The sequence below is a fragment of the Parasteatoda tepidariorum genome, chromosome 6 (assembly GCF_043381705.1).
Source record: "Parasteatoda tepidariorum isolate YZ-2023 chromosome 6, CAS_Ptep_4.0, whole genome shotgun sequence".
Classification (NCBI taxonomy): domain Eukaryota; kingdom Metazoa; phylum Arthropoda; class Arachnida; order Araneae; family Theridiidae; genus Parasteatoda; species Parasteatoda tepidariorum.
The window spans coordinates 82,891,740-82,917,493 of NC_092209.1; the positions used below are offsets into that span (position 1 = coordinate 82,891,740).

The 25,754-nt window shown below is 29.7% G+C and overlaps 2 protein-coding genes across 2 annotated transcripts in view; one reads left to right on the top strand and one right to left on the bottom strand.

Moving 5' to 3' along the window:
• Nucleotides 1–6,963: 6,963 nt before the first annotated feature.
• LOC107438810 (clusterin associated protein 1) lies at nt 6,964–8,819 on the top strand. The gene has a single exon (XM_016051192.3). The coding sequence runs from the start codon at nt 7,064–7,066 to the stop codon at nt 8,285–8,287; it is 1,224 nt and encodes a 407-aa protein (XP_015906678.1). The 5' UTR covers nt 6,964–7,063; the 3' UTR covers nt 8,288–8,819.
• Nucleotides 8,820–11,751: 2,932 nt separating this feature from the next.
• LOC107438822 (tumor protein D52) overlaps nt 11,752–25,754 on the bottom strand; it is an 18,101-nt gene continuing 4,098 nt past the window's right edge. The window contains exons 2-6 of the mRNA XM_071181663.1: nt 19,732–19,868; nt 18,751–18,899; nt 17,244–17,345; nt 16,127–16,187; nt 11,752–13,763 (exon numbers count right to left, since the gene is read on the bottom strand). Coding sequence (XP_071037764.1) covers nt 13,653–13,763; nt 16,127–16,187; nt 17,244–17,345; nt 18,751–18,899; nt 19,732–19,868 — 560 coding nt within the window. The 3' untranslated portion in view covers nt 11,752–13,652. The remainder of the gene's footprint in view (nt 13,764–16,126; nt 16,188–17,243; nt 17,346–18,750; nt 18,900–19,731; nt 19,869–25,754) is intronic.

Consider the following 25,754-nt stretch of genomic DNA (forward strand, 5'->3'; position numbering starts at 1 on the left):
TAAGGACACAATCTGTATTATCCGCGATTTTTTTTTTCCGAGTGAAAAATAGTTAAAGTGCAGCAACGACTGCTAATAATAATTTGAGAAATATATAAGTAAAAGAATACAAAACAAAATAAAAACCAAATCTTAAGGATAAATACTAAAAATAAAATCATAATTATCACAATTAAACAAAATCAAATCATCAGTATATTGTTATAGAAAGTAACTTTGATGTTTTGGATTATATCAATAATAATGTAATTTCTAGTATTAATACTTTTGATTTCGAAAGTTTGTACGCTAGTATTCCACATGCACATATTATTGAAATTTGTGGTGGCATTTTTGATAAATATTTATTTAATGAGAAAATTGATAATTTTATTGGTTGGATTTATTATGTAGGTTTAATCTTTTTGAGAATGTACTTTTTAATGGTCTGGATTTTTATAAACAAATTATTGGAATTCCACAAGGTAATTCCTTTTCTGGTGCTTTTGCTAATATTTTTTTGCATTTTTTGAAGCTAAATTTCTTGAGTTCAATGATTTTAATGCTTTTAGATATATTGATGATCTGATTTTGTTTAATTGTGATAAATATGATTTTATTTTTAGTATTTATCCTGAAGATTTGGTTTTGAAAAAAACTAATGAGAATTGCTTAAATGTTGAATATTTAGATTTTAAAATTGATATTGTTGATAAAAATATTAAAATTGGTGTTTTTGGTAAACGAAACGCTTTTAAATTTAAAGTTATTTTTTCTGTAACTTTAATACTAGTTTGTGCAATAAAATTTTCAAATTTTTTTTTTCTCAATTGTTTAGAGTTAAAAAAATTTGCAATAACGTTGAATGTTTTCAGGAGGCTGCAAATAATTTGTTGAGAAATAATGATTTTCCTTATAATGTTAAATTTTTTATTGGGAAAATGATTGAGGAATTTTAGTTTATTATTTCTTTTAACAGGGCAAAATTAAAGTCTTGACTGAGCAGCCCCAGTTAAGCATTATATTAATCTGTTACGCAATCCTTACCTTCCCTATCCTTTTTTCCCTGGACTTTTGCAAACCTTCGGGGTACTGAAAGAGAAAATTTTGATATTTGTCTGGCTCTTTCAATAGAAAAGGTTTTGTTTTATGGCTTCTGGAGCTGCTATCCCCTGAAGACGTCGGCTTCGGTGGCCATATTTTTATTTCCATTGTTCTTATCTTTATTTCTTCTATTGAGAAATATATATATAATATCTTCTATGGAATATATTATATCAGGATAAACTTAATATCCATTTTATTAATATGCATTTATTTGATATAAATTAATTATAGTTACATCTTAATCAGTAATGAATTAACCTCACTGAACATTAAAAAAAAGGAACCAAACATCAAAAGTGTTAATTTTGAAAACATAAATAAATAAAAATTCGCCTACTGCTCATCAGTGGTAAATCAAACCGGGGAAATCTGGTTAAAGTTAGTTAACTCTGGGTCCAACTGACATGCAGTTATGCACATTGTGAAATGAAATTTTGGAATCTAACTTGGAGTTGCTCTCATAAAACCTGAAGGTTGGTTTCCAAGGTGAATACGGGTGTTAGAGTTTATCTCTGTTAAGGATTTTTATGCTCACTGTTCTGTTCATACTACTGACTTAACTTTATTCTTGTTTTAAGTTTATACAGATAATGTTTAAACGATGTGTTCGCAATAATTTTCATTTTAGTTATTAATCTCATTGTCTAACTTTATTTAACAATTTTTATAGAAAAGTATTTTAACTGTCTTGTCCAGAGCTCTTAATATCAAATCTGTTTGTGATTTTTTTCTTCTTTTAATTCAGTTGGATATAAGACATTCAATATCATGAGACTTAGAAGTAGGAACTTTACTGATGGTGGCTATAATTAGCTGACTGAGAGACTTCCTTACTACGACATTCTGTTTGACAGCAAACTGTAGTCAGGGGTCTGTCTTGTTTTTTTTTTAGAGGTACCTATTTTGTGAAAATTTAGACATAATTTGTGAAATTTGAAAATTATATTAACCTTTTGCTTAAGGCTGGTACAACAGGTGAACCAGAATAGCTGGCTTCATCATATTAAACGCCGTAAACAAAGGGTTAAAAAAAACGTAACACAAAAATATGGTAAAATAAGAAATTATTTTCAAAAATATTTAAATATTTTTAGAAAATATGTTAAAAGTATTTTGCGAAGCTACTAATTTTCCTAAAATTGAATTTGTGAAATTTTCTCAAAACAGCAGTAAATTTGCCCTGAACAGACCCCTGGTAGTATACATTTTCAGAATACTGCCTGCATATTTTCCTATCAAAATAAATAATTTTTTATAAAAATTAATTTTTGATAAAATTATTTCTGTATATGATAAAACATAAAACTATCTAACATAAAAGTTATAGCTTCTTATCAGAATGTTTTATAAAATGTCTTAAAACTGTAATTAGAATTAATTTTTTATTGTTTTTGAAACGAATTAAGAAATAAATGATTTAAAATAAAGTATCGGAATCAATAATACATTATTTACGTGTCCAATAAATATCATTCTGTTATTTGCATTCCTTCCTGGTGTAGCAATTTTAATGGCCAGTTGTGTAGGAGTAAGAAAACTATTTCTTGTATAAGCCTTATGCTGAAAATGTCTAAAACAACCCACTCAAAACGGTTTTAATACCTTTGTAAATCTAAAAATATATAAAATATAATGGGGCTTTCGAGTATAAATAATATTATTAACTTTAAACCATTACATCTTAAAGCATGATTTTTTTTAAATCCAAGCATGATCTTTAAATCATAATTTTCAAAATGTTGGAGAAGTGTTTTTTTTCCCTAAAATGCAGGAGAAAAGAAATATTCAGTTAAATAAAAGCATTAACATGCATTATTTGATAGAATGATATTTTACCTACTGATCTAATATGAAAAAATTTAAAATGTTATTAAAAATATTTATGGCCAGTTTGGGTATTCATGCGATCTAAAATATTTAGATCGCATGAATACCCAAACTGTGCGATGTACTCTGCCCAAAACAATTAAAGAATATTGTATAAAATAACTGTATATGCCAATTTTGTGTACTGAAGAAAATAGTCACAAATCGAAATTTTTCTTATTTTCTAACTTTGCAGTATACAAATTTTGAGTTTTCGAAGAGGACGCTTTAGCGGCAGCTAATTTGATTTGATTTTCATGTAAGACAAAGCTGAAAGGAATGATCGACCTTCAGTAAGCACTTTCTTTCGATGAGTGTGATGTCTCTTCGAAATCATTTAACCGAATCGGAAGCTTGAAGAGTTGTTGGCAGGTTAGAGGGGGACAAAACACAAGCTGAAGTAGCAGAAGCCACTGGAGTTTTACAAAGTGTGATTTCCAGGATCTGGAACTGTTTTTTGGAGACTGGAAGATCAGGGCAAGGGCTTAGACATGCAACAACGCGCAATGAAGACAGCTATTTTACGCTAACGGCTCGGAGACATTGAAATATAAATACCCCTCTTTTACAACAACACATTCGTTCGACAACTGGCACCACAGTTTCGATATTAACTGTCACTCTGTAGATCTGTATGTTCCCGACAAATGTGTGTCACGTTAACAGCAAGGCACCGTTGTGCGCGCAGGAGGTGGGCTACTGTTGTTGTTGTTCATTTACGTCGCACTGGAGCTGCACAATGGGCTATGCCACGGTCTGGGAAACATCCCTGAGGATGATCTGAAAACATGCCATCACAATTTTGATGGATGGCACCCCCGCTTCGGTAGCCCTACGACCTGCACGCGAAGTCGAGCACTTTAGTGTAGAACAATTTAACGAGGACCGATACAGCACACCCTCGGTCCCTACATAGACTGACCGCAGCCAACGATGCTTGACTCCAGAAGTAGGCTACTGAGCACGTGAACTGTGGAGGAAAAATGAATGGTTCAAATCAAGTTATTCGAATAAAATGCTCGAAATTACAATTCGAATGAAGAGAATCAGATCACTGATGCATCTTCCAATTTACTAATACTGCAGTACCATGACCTGTTCCACCTGGTTTGAACTTAAAGAAATGACAAGATCTGGTTCGTCATCCCGATGACGTCAACACTGACATTTGTGTATCTATATTACTATTTCCTTTATTCTCATCTTTCTTTTAAAGGTACAAACCTAAAGACAGGGGCGGATCCAGAAATTTTTCCTGGGGAGGGTCATAGACTCAGATCCCCACCCACACACAACTAATTTTTTTTATAAAAAAATTTGTTTTTTTTTTGAAGAAAAAAAAATGGGGTTTTTAATGCTAGTTTTCTCATTTATTTTTTTCATAATGAACAATAGAACAATACATAAATAATTCAATTATTCAAAATCTTTAAATAATAAATGTAATGCGTTTTTTAGGTTTGGTTAAACCAGACGATGAAACTATGACGAATTTCGTTTTAATCTTTTGGATTATGATTCTTGAAACAGTGAAGAACATAATTAGATGGAGAAAAATCGATTTTTCCGACCTACCTAGGTGTATATGCCCCTTAAATAATTTTTTAAATATTTAATTTCTTTTGTGAACTATTAAAAAAATTTATTTTTTCAATTCTAAATGCCAACTGTCCCGCAGTGGACTGATCGTTAAGACACGGTTCCCAGCAGATCACTGGCTATGGTCAGTGTGGGGGTGGGTGACCACTTGGATCAGCCTGCGTAGGGACCGAGGGTGTGCGGTATTGGTCCTCGTTAAACTGTTCTACCGTAAAGTGCTCGACTTCGCGTGCAGGTCGTCGGGCTACCGAAGCGGGGGTGCCATCCCCTCCGCAGAGGATCAAAATTGTGATGGCATGTCTTCGGATCATCCTCCGGGATGTTTCCCAGACCGTCGCCAATAGCCCATTGTGCAGCTCTAGTGCGACGTAAATGAACAACAACTAAATGCCATCTCGAAGAATTTAGCATCTCGAAGAATCTGAGCCTAACAGATATATGTGGTGCAGAGGCAAAACAAATCATCAAATGATTAGAATCAATAAAATCAGTTCATTTTGATTATTCGAATCAGTATCTCATTTTTATCAATTTCATTATCCAACCACTCACTGATTCGAATAAACAACTGATTTGAATCTGAATGAATAAATTATTCGAATCATCTCTTACTGATTCGAATCATTTATTCATTCGGATTCAAATGACTTGCTGATTCAAATCAATGAGAAGTTGGATAATAAAATTGATAAAAAATAAGATAAAAATTATTAATCTATTATAAAATTGACTTTAAATTGACTTTTTTTTTTACATTTTTTCTGCAGTATTGATATGCCTCAGCATCATTTTATTGTCTCCTAAAAAAGCTATCATAATTATTACTTGTATTTGCCTTTCTGCTCGGTGCGTTCACCAACCCGCGAATTGCTTTTGTAATTACTTTCAAATGACATTTTTGATACTAATATATTTAGTCTTACTTTTTTATGAATAGTGGAACATTTTTTATGAATAGTGGAACATATTTAGTTAGTAAATTCTAAGAAGGGGATTGATCGCAGACAGTAGACTCTGCATTAATTTAGATGACGTTAGAGAGTTTATTGTTTATTATTTCAATTGATTTACTTTTCTTTTTTCTATTGTTTATTATTTCAATTGATTTACTTTTCTTTTTTCTGTAAGTGCTGTTTCTAAAAAAAATGACTTGTACTTTTCATCTTTAATTCTTTATATTGGCGATGGTAATGGGCCACAGGATGCGTAGAGCAGAACTCTATACATATGGCAACACTTCGTATGCTTTCACCATTAGCGTGTGGCGAATTATAGGAGAAGGAAATACGTTAATTTTTGTCTTCATTTTCAAATAAATTATAAACTTTTAAGTTAGGAAACTATATGGAAATGAAAACTACATTGAACATAGTTCTAAAAGAAAGCGTCGAGGGAATTTTAAAAAATGTTTTTGGCAATTAAATTCGAAAAATATTAAGAAAAGGGAAAATATCGTCAAACATTCCTATACAACTGAGAAGAGGAGATGGAACAGTCAAGCCTTAGAATCGGTCTTCTCCCCAGATGGCGTATTATACTTTTGCCTTCGATTGTTCTAATATTACATTTTATATTCAAAAATATTTACGTTTATATCTGTACTAGTTTTGTGATTATGCAATTCATATTTTTTTTAAAATCAAAATTGGTACATAAAACAAATTACAGTGAAACACTCGGTTTGCGCTAAAATAACGCCGTGAGAGGATCGAATTTTAATCAAGTGACTCATCACTGATTCGAATCAAATAATTTGTACCAATAATTTGTATCAAATGATTCGGATCAATGATTCGAATCAAGTGATTTGGATTATTGATTCAAATCAAGTGATTCAAATGAGTGATTGTTATGAAGTGATTCAGAGCACTGATTTGAATCATATGATTCTGAAACCTGATTTGAATCATATGATTCTGAAACCTGATTTGAATCATATGGTTTGAATTTCTGATTCTTATTCTGATTTGGATCACTAATTAGAATCAAGTGATTCGGATCACAATTCAAATCAGAAGTATGATCAGAATCATGAGCTATGGATCAATGATTCGAAAATCTGATTCAATTCATGTGATTTATGTCACTATTCGAATCCGATTCTTATCAGCGATTCGAATCACGCAATTTTGATCAGTATTCGAATCAAGTGATTCAGATCAGTGATTCAAATCACTGATTCATCATGTGATTTTAATAACTGATTAATAAGAAGTGACTCGGATGACTTATTCGAATCCTGCTGTTCGGATATACTGATTGGAATCACGTGATTTGAATGACTGATTTTTATGAAGTGTTTCGAATCGTGATATTCGGATCACTTCATTCGTCAGACAATCACAGACTGCAATCGTTTCATCTTTCGTAAACTTCATCCTATTTTTCACTCAATAATAAGCGAGCTATAAGCAAAATACTGCAGAGAGCTCCAAACCTGCCCGTTAGTCTACATCATCAACATTAGTGGTTGTCATGGTGATAATGTTTATTTCTTTCTCCGACTACAAAGATGTCGTTCAAGGATCTTCGATGTTTTACTGAAATGATGAGAGCCCTTGGGTATCCTAGACTTATTTCTTTGGAAAACTTTCGCTATCCGAACTTTACTTTAGTAGCTGAGATTCTGCAGTGGCTTGTTAAAAGATATGACCCTAACGCAGAGTTGCCGGATGACGTAGACACGGAACAGGACAGAGTTATATTCATCAAATCAATCGTTCAATTTATGGCTGTGAAAGCTTACATTAAGCTTAATGCTAAAAAACTTTATATGTCAGATGGTTATGCTGTGAAGGAATTATTAAAGATTACTTCTCTTTTGTACGAAGCGATGAAAACTAAAACGGAAAATGATCTCGAGTCTATTGACGAAGATTCTCACATGCATCATAGTTTCGATATTTCGTCTAAGTCAAATGACTTGAAAGTTACCCGCCATCTAGCGTCCGAAATAACTGTTAAAGGTGCCACACTATACGATTTATTGTTGAAAGAAATGGATTTGCGCGACAAACGATCTGTCGTTTTGTCCAAACAGTTGGACATAACAGAAATTGAACAGGGAATAAAAAACGCCACCAAGAGCCTGGAGGAAGAAATAGAAAAGACAAATACTATGATCGAGAACATAGCAGCTGATGAAGCTAATTTGGAGGCTAAAATTGAAAAGAGGAAAATGGATTTAGAACGAAATCAGAAACGACTTCAAACTCTGAAGTCAGTCAGACCTGCCTTCATGGATGAGTATGAGCGCTTAGAATTGGAATTGGAGGATCTTTACAAGACGTATGTCATGAAGTTTACCTGGCTCGCTTATCTGGAACAACAGCTCGAAGAACTCGAAAGACTAGAACAAGAGCTCGTATTGCAACGGGAAGAAGTTACAAAACGCATGGTAGAGAAACTTCGCCAAGATGATTTGTTGAGAAGCGAGGAAAGTGGGAATCTGGACAATTTCTTGGTGGTGAATGATCCATCTGGAAATACACCGCGAGAGAAACCGAAGCGTCCTCAACCGGCACCGTCGGGTGTGAGGCGGGATCCCCATCGTCGTGTCTACGGGTCGATGAGTGGTGGGGACAAAGATGATGATTTAGATACTGACTCTGATTTAGACTTAGATGGTGAAGATGATGATGCGTCAGATGTAAGTGATGATCAAGATTTAGAAAATCTGTCTGATTTAAAAGTTGGAATTGTAGTGCCTCATGGTGATAGTGACAATGACTTTTGAGTTTGAAAAATAATTTGGAAATATTTACTGCGAATTTTCTGATGTAAAAGACTGAACTGTTGGACTTTTTAACAATTATCTAAGTTCACTATCATTAGAAGCTATTTTAAAAAACTGCAATTTTACTAGTATATAATGCTGTTTCAAGCATACACTATTTAAAGCAATAAATTCATTTTGATTTTTCACCTCTGAACTTATAAAAACGAGTTCTATGCATAATTAATAATTACTTTCTGAACATGTTTGTTAGACTATGTTTTTAGCTAAACTGAAAAGTTTGAACTTTGTACTGTAAAAGAAATTGTCATATAAAAATATTTATTTTTTATAATCAAAACAGACATTTTCTTAAATTTCTGATCGGTTAAATTTGTTGACGTGTCCTCTTGTGCATCTGTGCGGCCTTGTTTTCCTGCACTTCTACCAAACCCAAATAGAGGAAGATGGTGCAGATTTTGGCAAATTTCAGCAGTTGCAGACCTGCTCGTATTGCTATTGATTGCTTTATGAAATAAATTATTGTTTTTTATTTGATTTGCATCACTGATTTTGATTTACACACAATAGAATAACTATCATTTTTTATTATTTAATTTTAAACTTTAGCAATTATGTACCTTAAGAGGATCTTTTATGCAATTTTGAACCTGTAAGTAAATTTCTAAAAGTTTTCTAATTTTTTTGTTGGATTACTAAAATCTGTGTCATTTAAAATATTGAATTTATTATTGAAATATTTAAATCATTTGAAATACTCAATATGAAAATATTTCTCTACATAATTGCTAAATCGGTTGATGTATTTTTGTAGACAGTCAGAATTTTTGCATGCCTATGTTATTCCAGACACTCCCATATGCCATGAATAAAGGCATTTAATAATAGTTTAATAATTGGTGGGGAGTTAGGTGTCATGAGTTAGATACTAAGACACTTCATTATATAGGAATTATTGACATTACAATTAGACCCTTGTGCCCCCTCTTAATTGTTGTATCGGGCAGAGTGTGTTGCTGTTTAAAGCACAGTGAAATAACTAACATCAAGTCCATTTAAAATACTTATTAAAATGGCACAAAATAGTATGAAAACACAAAATAAAGAAGTAAATAAAATAATGTGCGGTTTATTCAAAATCCAAATGACAACACAGTAAGTGAAGGTGTATGTTTTTCGAGTTACGCTCGTAAGATGGCTCTCTAAGTATACCCAATGTGAGCTTTGGAGTTCATTTCCCTTTTTGTAATGATTAACCATCAATAATTTCAAGACATTTAAAATGTTTTGACTTTGTTAGTCCTTTAGTCAATATTCTAATTTGTCAATACAGGCAGGCTACGCACTGAAAGGGCACGTGGCAGATTACCCATACTTTAGCATGTGAACATCATCTATATGCATCATTGTGTAAAAGTATAGGAATTTGCCATCTCTATGGTACCTTTTTACCGCTTGCTTGCTCAGTGTGTGGTTTGACTAAAATTGACATGGTGATTTTTGAGAGATTATCTATCAAAATGGTTTCAAATATCTATATGTTCTGGTCAATTATGGTATAATAGTCTTTCAGATAGTATTAAAGCATCAGAATTATGAAATATAACAATATTACAAAATTTATTTAAATTTAGCTCTTTTAACAGTTTTTGCAAATGTACAGTTAAATTTCTGTTAACAACATATATTTAGAATCAGTTGAAAACAAAGCTACAGTTCTTTGCTTTTTAGATTCCCATAATATTAAACTATTATTAAATTTTTAAACTATTTTTAAAATATTTTTTAACTAAATTTTTGCCATTATTAAATTAAAACTTCTGTTAACGACATGCATTCAGATTCTGTTGAAAATAAAACTACAGTATTTAGATTCCTATGATATTAAACTATTATTAAGTTTAAAACGATAACCTTTAGAAGATGTTCTATTATCCTTAAAGTTAGCCGAATCAGTCTAACCTATTATTTGTTCATCATTAAACAATAGTACATAATTTTTAGCTTTATTTAGGTATTCAAAATTGTTTTTTTTTCAGTTATCCAATGTGCTCTATCAAAACATGTTAAGTATTGTCTTAGTTTACTCCTTAAGTAAACTAAGCAATATCAGATCTAATTTATTGGAATTACATACATTTGCATGCTTGTGTGCTCAATTTTAGGCTTATACGCCTTTGTCAAATGGAAAGACATGATAGCACGACGGTCACGAATATGCATCCAGGGTAACAGCAAGATGCATATTCGCTACCTCAACGCTTTGCACAGCATTCGCAGGAGATACCGCTCAACTAGAGACCTCTCAGATCTAGTACTAACTGCTAAATACGTTAAACCCTTAATTAGTTCTCAATAAGGTAAATTTGGGTTACAAGGATTCTTTAATTGAATGCTTACATCGATAGGAGACTAAGTTTATATTTTGCAATATGAAATCTTTATGACTTGATAAATTTTATCTGCCTTTTTTTCGAATTCTATCCCCTTTACAATGTTTTTACAAATTTATTGTGTTTGATGTCTAATTTTCTTTCAAGATGTTTCAGTAATTGCTTTGGGCTTCTGACCAATAATCATCAACATAGATAGTTTAAATAGTTGATTTGTCATTTTTCTAAATATGAAAACACTAGGATTAATGATATGATAACTAAATATGAAAACACTAGGGTCTGATATGGTATATTTAGCTCCAAATTTCAATATAATTTCTAACATATAAACAATCTCCTAAAGATTATTTTTAAGTCATTGAATAGCTGACCCAATTTTTGAGTTTATAACTACCAATGTTCAGCTCTGTAGCCTTGTAAGTTTGAAGCCAATCCAGAGGACAAGTGAACTTCTTTATCAAGTATTGGGAGAAATTCGCCTTTGTGGAGGACTTTTTGATGGAACTAACCCGCATTTGCATTAATGGAGAGGAAAATCTACCACGGTTAGTCTGACCTATGATCTGTTTACCATTGAGAATATTCTAAGTCAGCACGGTGGTTGATGCAAGCTGGTTGTGGAATTCATATTCACCAGCCATCACTGGGATCTGAACCCGGGTCACCTCATTGGGGGATGTGCGCTCTATCTTCTGAGCCCTCACAGTTCCCATATAAGAATTTGTTGAGTTTACATACCTTATCATGGTTTCTGTGTCAATTTGAAGTGAAACAGTTAGTGATTTTTTTTATAGCAAGTGAATCAAGTAGAATGTATTAATGTGATGAAAGTCAAATTATTATTGCTGAAATTTTTAAAAAAATTTAACAGATCTTACATTTTATGAGTTATTCATTAAACTACAGCTGTTATCATACCCACAAGATATTTTTTTTCTAACAAAATATATTTCCATCCATTTTTACAAGAAATTTTTCAACTAACCACATTAAAAATGATGAATCACGACAACTAAGTTCTTTGATTTTTAATGTTAGTGTATTTATTAATAAAATGCAATACACAAATCATTCAAAATACAATTTTATTTTTCATTTTAAAAAGACAAATATTTAGCTTCAGAAATAATGCTTTAATTAATAAAAAAAAAATCTCGTACAAATATTTCCGAAAATAGAAATAGGCACTTCATACGTCGTTATAAATTTCACCTTAAGAAATAACAGGTTAAAGCTATTCCATTTAAATATCTTAGAAACATGCATATCAATCAATAAGTGATATAAAAAGACTAGACATTTACTTAAGGACAAATGTACATTTATAGAAAAAACAAATTATCAGAAATATATTATTTTGAAACATAAACTTTATATGTTTATAAAACCTTTGAAAAGCACTTATCACAAATTATTTCCAATACATTTTCCGATGGAAATGATCGAAACAATTTTCTTTAAAATCAGTATAAATATCTGAATATTCATATACTTTTTCAAGTGTAACGTAAAATTAATTTTCGGTTAACAAATTCACAAGAAAGTGGTTTTTATATACTTAGAACAGAAATTAAATTTAAACAGCCATATTTGAAAAAAATTCTAAAATTTCATGATTATATATAATCCTATACAGGGTGCGTAGCCAAATCTTTCAATAAAAAATAAGTACTTTTTAAGCACTATATACTGAGCTTGCTTTGAAATAATTTTCAAAGACTTTACATGATCATGATAAAATAACTAGTTTTAGACAAAGAACTTTTTTCTTGATTACTTTAACCATTATAAAATGATCAAGAGATTTTTTGGTTCGATATCAGAGGGTGGAAAATGAAGCCTGAAATTGAGAATATCTTGTAAAATACAGCAGAGTTGCACATGCGAGTGCTATATTTTCACCGAAACCCAGCTCAGTAGACACACTTGCGGAATCCAAAGTATTTTATCAAACATGTAAAATGATTGGCGTTTTTACTCTATGGACCAAATGTAAAATAAAATGGTTTTTGGCCGAATAAATTGTTAAAACGTTGAATATAATAATGTGAAAAGCACGCTTTTGCATAATACGTAGCGAAAATCGACACAATAAAGAAAAAACTCTCATTTTCGAAAAGGGAAAATTAAGCACTTTTTAAAAACACCCAATAAAAAAAAGTACCTTTAAGGGCCTTTAAAAAACGAAAATAAGTACCTTTAAACACCTTTTAAAAACTCCACGCACCATGCTTATACCTATAGGTATGAGAATTCTTTACTTTTGAAAAAAAAAAAAAAAAACATTTCGAAGTTATTATACAGTTTGGAGAATTTAACCACTATTTTACTTCAGGATAATAAATATGAAATAAAATTGCAACATCAGATAATTAAATATTCAGAGTGGGTGGCAAAAGTATGTATAAGAAGCCCTTAAATATAAAAACCACTGAAGGGGACAAAAAAAAAAAAACTAGTAAAAACCTATATTTATAAAAATATAAAACCATATTTTAAATGTAAAAGGGAAAAATTTCCATTTCAAACAACGTATCCTTAATTATCTTCTTGAATGTGAAGAATATTTAAATTTTAAAAATATAAAATTTCATCATTAAATTTATTTGATATTTTCTTCATAAAAAATATTTAGCGGTTAAAAGAAATTAAATTTCACAAGAAAAACAAGAGCAATAGATTTAGAAACTTTACTACCCATCTTTACCCCCTCTGAGTATTTATAATTAAACATTGCAAAGAACTATTAAAAAGGTCCTTTTTAATAAATGATACATACAATACACAAGATACTATTCATGTAACAAAATAGCAAATAAAAATAAATGAATTAATAAGCACATTTCTTGAACAGTAAATAAATAAAATTCACACAATTTTAAAAAAAAAGAATGGTGCTTATGTAAGTACCACCCAAAGTGCAAACAATACCCTTAGCATGATTGATTTTTTTTTAAAGATCCCCCTTTTTAGGATTTTTCAGCAGAAATTTCACTCGGGGTTGTATTTGCTATGAGAGGCTGTCCATTATTTCCACTTTCTTCAGACAGGTCGCTACTATTGGTCCCACTAACTTTAGTCTAGAAAATTTAGATTTGAAACACTTATATGTTTGAAATATCAAATAAATTATACTTTTCTACATAACATTAGGAAATAAAATGTACAAAAAAATATTATCTCAGTATCTTGCCTTATTGTAGCAATTAATTGTTGTTTACTAAAACATAAATTAAATTTATTTTATACTAATTGTACTGATTATCTAACATATACTGCAAAAGGTGGTTAAAAATGTAAACATATATGATACTAAGAAATTATTTTCAAATTAAGGAATGCTATCTGTAATTAATAAATACAGCCGGACCCCGATTTAACGAACCTCTATTTAACTAATTTCGCAATTTAAAGAATTTTTTTTCAACCCCAGCAAAAACCTCTAATTAACGAATAATTAACCCCGAATTATTTCAGCATCCGGAAAAAAAAATTTTCATTAATTTTGATCAGAAAAATATTGCATTTTTTTGTAATTGGCAGATTCTAAAGGGAAAAAAATCTTTCCTGGGAGGAATAAAATAGAAAAAGTGCATATTCGTCTCAAACGAAAGAAAAGCCTGCAACAGGGAAAAACTAAATTCGTTGTGGGTAGGTGGACAGAGTCAATAAGATATTGCACTTGCAAGGTCATTTTCCGGGGGTTTGTCATGTGGACTTTGAGTCAAACAGGAAATTCCTTTCTTATCTTAGATAGTCGTTTATAACTAGTAATTTTTAATAATACATATGTACAAAAAACAATATTTTTTGAACCCCGATTTTACGAATGACCCCGATTTAACGAACAAAATTTCCGGTCCCGACGAATTCGTTAAATCGGGGTCCGACTGTATTTATTTATAAATATTACCACATGCTCCTTTAAAGGCCAGCTTTAGTTAAAACAATTTTTCAAGAAAATACATTTACATATGCAATTAAAAAATATAAAAAATAACAGTTTGGCTTAATCATTTTTACTTATAAGTGTATAAAAAAAGGAAGATATTACAAGGTATGGTATATCACAGTGATGGTATATCAGAGAATGGATATATTTTATCTGCAGTGATCATGACACCATAATTAGATAAACTATAATCACTATATACACTTAGTATGAGTGACCAACAATGGTCAAGGAATGTGCAAACAGAGGTTAACTTTTTTTTTTTGAATTGGCAATGATTTCTAACTTCAATTGGCCAGCGATGAATGAGGTTGTAATAATTCAGTTAAAATGGTGGGTTTAAGTTACTGTTAATTTCTTTATACTTACCTACATCAATTTAACTAACTATAAAATCAAAATATTTTACTCTCCCAATTATTAAAAATCATATACTTATAACATAATTTTTTAAATAATATGTTACATAATTACCAACTTATTACCTAACATTTTTATACTATATTAAACAATGAAATTTTATACGTTAAAACCGAAATTTTAAATGAAAAAGTCCAATAATTTGAATGAAAAGACAATTTTAAAGCTGACTGATTATTAAACTTTTTGTTTTTTAAATTTTAGCATTTAAAATTACATATTAGTCATAAAAAAATGTTTTGCTTATAATCATTATTATTTTACTGGCTGCAGTAATTCTAGAAATATAGAGTATCAAATGCGAAAACTTTCGATCACCTGTTTTTATATTGCCGCTAAACACACACCTGAAGGGTTAAAAACATTAATCCTGTAGACAAAAAGAGTAAACTTTTTCAGAGAAAGTAAGTTTTGTCCTATTTGGTAACTTAGTTGATAGTTTGAACTTAATAACTATTTGATTTAAAGAGTGCCATTGGAATCAATAAAATTGTATCTTAGTAAATGAAAGTTCAATCATTAGATCAAAAGTACTATAAAATGTTTCAAATTTTTTTAGCTGACTTTTGATTCATTTAAAAACTTATATTTGATATGTTTGACCTGTATTTGACATATTAAAATTTTTTTTTTATAGAAAATTTAACTTTTTAAATGTTTATAAAATTGCATTGCAGGAAACAATGTCTAAAAATTTAGATTCGGAATTTAAAAAAACAAATAACCAATCCTGTCAAAATTTTAAAATGTGCACTAATTTAACAAATATTTTATTAAATGCAAAAAATTACGGAGTTGTATTTTATAAAAAGGAAAAAGACTTTTTTTTTTAAACAACACATACATAAGTCACACAAAAGAGATCAAAGGCTATAATGACTCATTGGCATACAAACAATTTTGACATATCTAAAGATAAACAGAGGTTAAACATCAATATATAATAACAACACAATTTTGAAGACTACAGACACATTGAAATTCATTTATTAACTCCGACACCACAAACACATCTTATCACGCTCGGATATGGAGTAACAGAAGGTCCAATGAAGTTATTTATTTATTTACCTTGACATTTGTGTAAGCAGTGCCTACTTTTTCTTCAAGGGCTTTGAAAGTAGAAGATTGCCTGCAAAAATTACTCACTAATAAGATACATTGATATAAAATAATTATATCACACAAAAATAATGAAAAAGTATATAAGTTTTATAAAGGTTTAAAACATGAATAGACAGGCTGCGTCGCCAGATTTTTCAACAAAAAATAAGCACATTTTAAGTACTTTTTAAGGACTCAAAAAATGTTTTTAATCACTCCCCCCCCCCAAAAAAATCATAATTTGGATCTGTGCAGTAATAAAAAAATTTTTTTCTCTATCGTTTAAAGTTCCTAATTCATAAAAATAAAATTAACAAAATTCAAAAACTTTACATAATCATGATAAAATAACTAGTTTCTGATAAATATTGCAGAGAAAATTGTGAAAATCATGCATTTTTATTAATTTAGAACAACAATCGACACGGCAAAGAAAAAATCTCTTTTTAAAAGAAAGCGAAATTCAGCACTTTTTACAAACCCAGAATAAAAAAACATAAAACAAAAAATAAGCACCTTCAAGCACTTTTTAAAAATGTTATGCACCCTGATAGAGCAGTTATTGATGGCACATTAATTAAATAGTCTACTTGAGTTCAACCGACCCTGTACAAGGAGATATCGAAAATTAATAATGGGATTACGAAATTCTATTCTATAGAATCATATAATATATATAAGTTAAAAATATTGAGAGAACATGGAAAATATTAAAGATTAATGAAAAGAGAAGAAGGAAGAAAAATTATTGAAATAAAATATTTAAATAAAAGATTTATAAATATTTATTTTAATAATTGTTATTTTTCTCTTTTCATTAATGTTTATTATTTTCTATGGAAAAGGGAGTAGAGCCACAACCTCCTTGCGTGAGTCAGAAAGCTTAATGCAGTGGTGCGACAAAAGGCAACATTCAAATTCGTTATTTTAAAAGAATATGTTTTTAGGCAAAACAAATTATCTTTTCAATTCATTTAAAATTTAATGTTATTGTTGTTTAAAAGTCTTACACACAGTATTTACCACAAATAAAGGCAGGTAATAAAAAAAATTATTTGACACCCACTGTTTGTGGTTAACTTACTTTACTTCCTCCAACTTTTTGCTAACACTAGCTCCAATGGTTCCAAAGGCTTCAGATGTTTTTTCAGAGGCAGTTTTCAAAGTTTGGCTTGTCTTCTGGTATCTAAAAATAAAATTCATGTGTTCATTAGTTAAGCTAGGTTATTAGTTAAGCTAAGTTATTAAGTTCCCGCTAACTGTGGGATGTTTCCGTGGTTTTTCTCTGCATGTAACACAAATGCTGGTTAGTTCCATCAAAAAGTTCTCTACGAAGGCGAAGATGTTCCCAATACTTGATCTAGGAAGTCTCTCGCCTTCAGGATTGGTTTAAAAATTAACAAGGCCACGCAGTCAAACATTGGTAACGTAAAAAAAAAAATTGGGTTGGATGTTCAACGACGGTTATAAAATAAAATAAATCATGAGATCTTTTCATACAGCAAGCAAATCCTGGGGTAAAATTGCACTGGAAGAAGCTGGTTTTTGAATCAGAAAAGTCATAAAGTTCAGAAAAATTCTGGGACTACCATTCAGAGGGTTAATGATAATAATAAATAAACATATACAAAACATTAAAACTTCTTCTACTGTCATAAATTTCTATTACTATCTTAGTTATCTACCATCATACCTTTTAGCTACAAATTAGAAATAAATTTGTTTCAGTAATTATAAAGTTTTAACTTTAAAATTTAATAAAAGAAATATCAATGAAGTATATTAAAACAAAGTTAAGAAATAATGCAAATATAATAATAGAGATATTGATAACTCGTTCCCTTAAACACAAGGTAACATTCTGAGTAAGAAAATGATCTATGTAAATGTGTTTATTTCCTACTATTTTTGTATTTGATTCTGTCTTTTCAATCAAAACTGTTTTTACTTGAACTTTCTGTTTCTTAGAGGTCATTTTAGTTTCTTTTTAATACTATAACTTGCAGTTTGTGTGCTCAAACAATTGAAATCATAAGCTTTAGAGGTCATTCTAGTTTCTTTTCAATACTATAACTTGCAGTTCGTGTGCTCAAACAATTGAAATCATGAGCTTTGACATTTTATAACATATTTGATATTTCCACTTAATAAATATTATTCAGGTATAATATTTGAAAAAGAACTAATTTAAAAACAAGATTTGCAAAAGAGTTTGATGATTGAATTATATCTCTTTTCATTGGTATAAACTCCAGTTAATGGAATTTTAGATGTTTTTGATTAAATAATGTTTTTCGTTCATTACTTTTTTCAAGCATGAGTATTTTTTAAGCATGTAATTTTTGTGAATGAAATCTATTTAAATTGGCAATTTGCAAAATCAATACAATGGATTTAAGGAATTTTAAATATTTTACAGGGTTTCTTAGCTCAGTTTTTTGTCCAAAAAGAATTCAGTTTTCAGTTTTGTAAATATAATTTTGAAAAAGTTTAAAGAAAAGAAATTTTAAATAAAGGAATCAAAAAACAAATAATACACAATTAAAAAATACCCACATAACAAACATATTTGTAAATAAAAAGCAACATACGCAGTTGATTCTTGTAAGTTTTTTATTCCTTGTTCCATGTCATCCTTAAACTCTTTCCAAACCGTGATACCGAGTTCTCTCTTTAAGTCTTGCATACGTCGAATTCTAGATGAGAGTACTTGTCGCAAAGTGTTGATTTCCTCTTCAATCTAGAAAACAGAAATATTCCCTTTCATTTTTTCCCAATGAGTTTTCAATCTAAGTTGGTAGATAGGTAGGTATTTTATTTAGTACTAGAGCTACAGAATGGGCTGTTGGCGCTGGTCTGAGAAACATCCCCGAGGATGATCCGAATACATGCCATCACAATTTTGATCCTCTGCAGAGGATAGCTCCCCTGCTTCGGTAGACCGAAAACCGGAGCTTAAAGTCGAGCACATTAAGGTAGAACAGTTTCACAAAAACCAATACCTTTTCAATTTAAATCAGTTAAAATTATAAAAAATTTATGCACACTACAATATACAATTTACTAGTTCAGAAACAGGTATCTTTTGATGTTACATAAAAGGGGTAGTAAATAAGAAAATATTGTCAGTGGTTCTAAGGACTATAATTATTTTGTGGCATGTATATATTAGATTTTTTTTTTTAAAATTTTAAGAAAGAGAATTTAAATAAAAAATTACATTTTACAGAATGTGAAATGTTAGAATTATGATGAAATTATCTACTTTGATATAAAAACTCACAGAGTTAAACACGATATCAAAAACAAAATATCCCATTACATTGATTGCTGGTCTGAGTTTTTAAGTGGTTTTGAAAGGCCACAGTTAATTTTAAGCCCCTAATATTTGAAATGGGTCTTATTTAGTTTTTAAAAATAAATAAGGCTACAGCACTTAAACATATGATTTATTAACATTTTAACTATCAAATTAAATAATAAATTCAAAAGAAAATGCAATATAATTTTTTTCTATGAAAGAAACGAAGACATAAAAACAGGGCAAGATTAAAATTAACTGGCAATTGTACCTTAGCTAATTCACGGTGCTTTTCTTCGTAAGCCTTCGCTCTGGCTTCCGGATCCATCTGCGATAGATCATGCACTCCACTGTCTGGAGATGACATAGCGAATTCTCCTACTTCCTCTGAAGTATCATAAAATGTATCTGAAACAAGAACAATCTATATTAGTATAATTATGCAAATACAGACTACATAAGCAGGGTGCATAGCCAAATCTTTCAACAAAAATAAGCACCTTTTAAGAACTTTTTAAGCACTAAAAAAATATTTGAAAGCACTGTATACTTTAACAAAATGTAAAATTATTTTCAAAGACTTTATATGATCATGATAAAATAACTAGTTTCTGAAAAGAACTTTTTTCTTGATTATATTAGCCAACATAAAAAGATCAAGAGATTTTTTTGTTCGATTTCGGAGGATGGAAAATGAAGCCTGCAATTGCAAATATCTTACAAAATGCACACGAGAGTGCAAGAACCCAACCCAGTTGTTAATATTATTTCTCCATACTAATTATAATTTCTATAACTCAATAGATGGCGCTCTGCGCAGCAATGTAAAATCAGTTAGTTTCTAATCAGTTTCCTCCATGCCACTGTAGCATTATCATCATCCTTCTTGTTATTAAATATATTTTATGTTAAAAGGCGTTTGTAATGATTAAAACCCCGAGATCAGAGATCATATCACCGTATTTAAAACCAGTATACCCATATGAGGACTCTCAAGTATTTAATCAAACATGTAAAATGATTGGCATTTTCATACGTTATGAACCAACAGCATTCGGAAATGGATTGTCTGAATGAATTGTGAAAACGTTGAATAGAAAAATGTGAAAAGCAAGCTTTTGCATAATATGTGGCGAAAATCTACAAGGTAAAGAAGAAAAAAAATCTCATTTTCAACAAGAGAGAATTAAGCACTTTTTAAAAACACCCAATAAAAAAAGAGCCTCTTTAAGGGATTTTAAGAAACAAAAATAGGCACCTTTAAAAAACGCTATGCACTATGATAAGTAACAGAGCATGATACATTTTTTTTATCTACAATGATTTTTTTTTTTTAAAAATTGCTGTATAATTTTAAACCTTTTTGTTATTTTTAAGTGTTTGTGAAATTTAATACAGTAGGGAACCGATTATCCGGAACGATCGGGACCATCGCTATTCCGGATAACTGATTTTTCCGGTTTTCTGAATCGCTACAAAAAGCCGTTTTTTTATTGTTAAACCAAACTAAAAAATAAAATTTTTTGGAAATTATCTTAAAAAGAAGAAAAAACGATGAAGTAATACACTAATGATTATTTCCAAAATGATGGTAAGGTGAACATCTTTCAAAAAAGAAAGAAAAATCCTAAAAGCTCATGAAGAAAAAAAATTTTTTTTTTAAAAATGGTGGGAAAATTTATCGAATTTCGTTCCGGTTTTTTGGTTTTCCGGATAACGGGTTCTGTACTGTAATTATATGTGAGGTATAATTCTTCACCTATAAGAGAATGCTTCACTTTTCAAAGAGATCAAATCACTCCCGAATTCAAAACACAATTCTCAAACAATAAGTATTAAACCATTAAATGAGAAATTATTTTAGTTACTTAATAATTTATTTTAGGAACCAATCTCTATCAAATTTTTGTTTCCCTACTTCTTGTTTTAATCCATATGGAAATCTATCAATTCAATATTGCACTCTTTTGAAAACTGAACTAAAAGTGTTCCCTCTTCCAAAAGAGATAATACTAATGCCGTTGAGCACTGGCCATTTTTTCTCTCCAGACTCTCATAACGCTTTTGGTCAAGTTTATAAATAGAGATGTCTCCAGGCTGTGACACTTTAGCACTAGTATTTTCTACTCGAAATTCAGTATCGTTAAAGTGATTTAAATACTAAACAACCAACAAGAAGGCACTCAATGAAAGGTCGGACTAAATTTCATAAGGTTAGATAGCTAAGAAAAAGATCTACTGGTACTACAGTCAAACCCCGCTATAGTGAACACTGTTTATAGTGAACTCCCGGATATAGTGAAAGAAATGTTCGGTCCCGTGCCTTGCTATACCCGTATAATGTTATTTTTAGTGAACCAAAAAAATTGATGAAGTCGGATATAATGAACTTTTTTCTGTCTTCAACTGATTTTTTTCTTCATTTTTTTGTAATGATTTTGAAATTTCTACTTCAAAATAATTACATATACCGATTTTTAAAACTATCTATAGTGGGTAAGGTAGCGATAAGTATTTTTTTCTTGCATGCTTCTTTTATCTTACTTTTCCATCCCTAAACAAATCAAGTAGATGTTTCCAACCCAGGCAGATGATGTACCTGTAAGGTGTCAGTGAGATCAATATGCATTTTCTGTCAGAGGGAATGAGTAATTATTCATTATTGGTCAAAGAGTTGGACGCTAATATGTGTTGATAAGGCCCTCATTTCAACTCATTTTTGCTCTCAGTGCAGTTCAAAAAAATCCTGCTAACAAGTGTCTCAAATTTAACTATGGCGAGCAGTAAACGTAAAATGTTCTCCATTGATGATGAAATGAGCATAATCAGAAAAATTTAAAATGGGTGTAATCAAGCTGATATTTGCAGGAAATATAAACTATCCAAATCTACAGTTCGTAACATATGGAAAAATAGGCAATTAACAATTTCTGCTCATGAAAAAAATTTAAATGGCAGAAAAAATTTGAGAAAAGCAGATCACAAGGATGTTGAAGAAGCATTACTGAAGTGGTTCAGCATTCAAAGAAGCCGCAATCTTCCAGTATCTGAACAAATGCAGATGAATCGGCTAACCGATTTTATGAGATTACTTTTATGTGCTCGAATGGCAGGTTAGACAAGTTTAAAAAGTGGACCAACAGAAATTCAGGAAAAATTATCTGAGAGTCGGGAAGTGTTTCCATATCTGATGTTGAGGATTGTTCATCAGCTAAAGATTACTAATTTTTCTTTTTTTTTTTGTATGCAGGACGAAGAGTAATAAAAAATAACAAACTTTTTGCTACTACATAATATTTTTCAGTCATTTATTTGAATAAAGTTTAATAAAGGGAGGAATTTGGGAACCATCAGTTAAATTGCCTGCGTAACGGATATAGTGAACTCCCGGTTATAGTGAACCAAAATTTCGGTCCCTTGAAGGTTCACTATAGCGGGGTTTGACTGTATTAACAAAAAACTGGAATACTTGCTGGCAGATAAGTAATTTTGAAAAAATTCCTTGAGAAAGCCAATTTAAAATTACAAGGCTACGGAGTTGAGCATTAATAGCCGTAAACCTAAAATTGGATCAGCTGTTTAACGATGGTTATATATATGTAACATAATAAAGCTTCAATCAATCCTTTTATGTTATTCCTTTTCTGAATATCCCTTTCTTATTTAATTATTCAAAACGAAATGCTTTCTCACACTTCTAAATTCACATCCTGTCCTGTAATCTATTTTTGGCTCAAGTATGGATTCATTAAAAATAACGCATTTTCCCCTTTGCTCTTTGTGGTAATCGCGCGACCTATTTGATAAACCAATTACAATTATTAAGATTTCCCTTTCTCCCTAAATTGAAACATTTTACGGATTTACATTGCAAGATTTTCCCTAACTTATAATGAAGAGCACAACATTTCGTGACCACTTTTATAGCTGATCTCGGTCCAATAATTGATAAATAAATTTTGTACCCTCCTTCCCTGCCTAAGACCTGTTTCAATCCTTCCACTCGGCAACGACATTATAAGTCGTCAGGAAAAATGCCTTACTTTTAATATATGCATACTTCAGCCAAAAATAGATTAAAGGACAGGATGTGAATTTAAAAGTGTGAGAAAGCATTTCGTTTTGAATAATTAGATAAGAAAAGGATATTCAGAAAAGGATTAATTGAAGCTTTTTACGTTACATATACATATAGAAGAAGAAGAAAAGGAACATCCGGTGGCAGAACGGCATCTTTTTTCGCTTTAAAAAAATCATTAATAAATATTATTAATGATTTTTTTTTTGTATATATATATATAAGTATAAATAGTTTTATGTACATAAATAAATTTAGTCTCATTGAAAAATAATCACAACTTAGTTATGTTATTGGTATGAAGTAAAAGAAAACAAAACTATAAAAAAATATTTAAGATAATAAAGATAATTAGATATTAAGATAATTAGAAATATTTAAGATAAATAAAAAACTGAGTACTATTTAAAAAACTAAAGAGGTAAAGTTGAAAAAAAGAAATCGAAAAAAAAAATATCCTCAAACGTTAAAAAAGATATAATCTATAAAAATACAGTGCCATCACAAAAACGCCCATAAAAGAAGATTATATATATAAGGAAAACAGAAAAAATAAAAATCGATTTTAATTTTTGAAAGAAAATTTGTAAAAGAAAAAGTCGTTTTGAAAGAAAGAACTCAGTTTTCCACTTATCGAACTTTCAAAAAAAATTTGAAGAATGAAGTTTAATAGAAACCCTCTTAATTGCCAAGTCATAATAAAAAACTTTATAAAAGAAAAAACAAATGTTTAAAAAAAAAAAAAAACANAAAAAAAAAAAAAAAAAAAAAAAAAAAAAAAAACTAGATAGAAACCAAAAAAAAAAATTTTGACTTTAAAAATCTTAATTTTTTATTATTCACATTGTCATATGTTTAAAAAAAAATTGTCATATGTTTAAAAAAAACGATAAAAGAATAGAAAAAAATGAAAAAAAAAAAAATCTTAGAACGATAGAAAAAACAGAAAAAAATTTATGAATTTCTGAAATTTAACTTAACGTTGAAAATCACACTTCCCTGGATTAAACTGTTATCTGTCTTACCAAACAGGAAAAAAGTGACAATAAAATATTATGTCTATAAAAAACGCTCCGTTATAACGCTGCGCTGTAAATAAGAATAGAAAAACAGCAAAAACGAAACAAATTAAAAAAAAAAATCTCAATTCTTGAAGAAGAAAAAAGTGTTGAAAAAATGACGAAATAGACGCCCTTGATTATAATTTTTATAAAAAAATCAGCAGTACATAACTTATGGATCAAAATAAAGTAATCTAGTTTCAATTTTTCCAACTTACGCTTTTCCTTACGTCTTTAAGAACATAAATTAATAAATTTTAGAATTTGACAAATTTGAGTAAAAACTATTTCTAATAATGTGTTGTAAAAAATACGATTTTAAATTATTCCTTATTAAATCCATTCAAATCCCCCCCAAAAAGAGAACTTAGTCGAAAAATACTTTTCCAAAAAATACTTTATCGAATATTTGTCACATCCCTTAATCACCATAATTAAAGAGTCAAGATTCAAAATCTATTGTAAAAAAACTATGTTCATTCAGAGAAAATCTTTTTTTTTTGTTTTGTTTTTTTTTGATTCCGTAATGATCTTTAGCACAAATTAATTAGCTCCTGAAACTAATTGCGCCTCCTAAAATATTTTTAATATAGCTATTAAAATCATTTAACTGAAGAAAAAAAAATAGTGTAAAAATTATTTAACAATTATAATTTTTATTATTTCATTTAATAACGCTAAAATTTTTTTTTGAATGATAACATAATTTTCACATCACGTTATGCAATTTCAAATAGCGACATGAAAAATTTGATTCGAATCAAATCAGTTGAGTGGTTCATGAGAAACAAAAAATTAAAGTCGTTCTTTTAAATATTTATCCCTCAGAAGGTTTCATTAGATTTCGTTGAAACATTCGATTTCGTTTAACACGATGTTAACTTTTTTAAACCTTATAATTCAAACAGTTTCTATCTCCAATCATTGCTAAACAGTATAATAAAAATTAACAAAATAATTTAGTCGATACTGTTTAATTATTTGGTTGTTGTGAGATCTGATTATTTAGTTAATACTACATCCAATTTTTTGAAAAATAATTTTTTCGTATTCATGAAATAAAAATTTAAAGAAAGTACTATAGAACTTTTAAAATCGTACTTATTTTTGTAAAAAATTTATTATAAGTAGGATATATATACATATATATATATA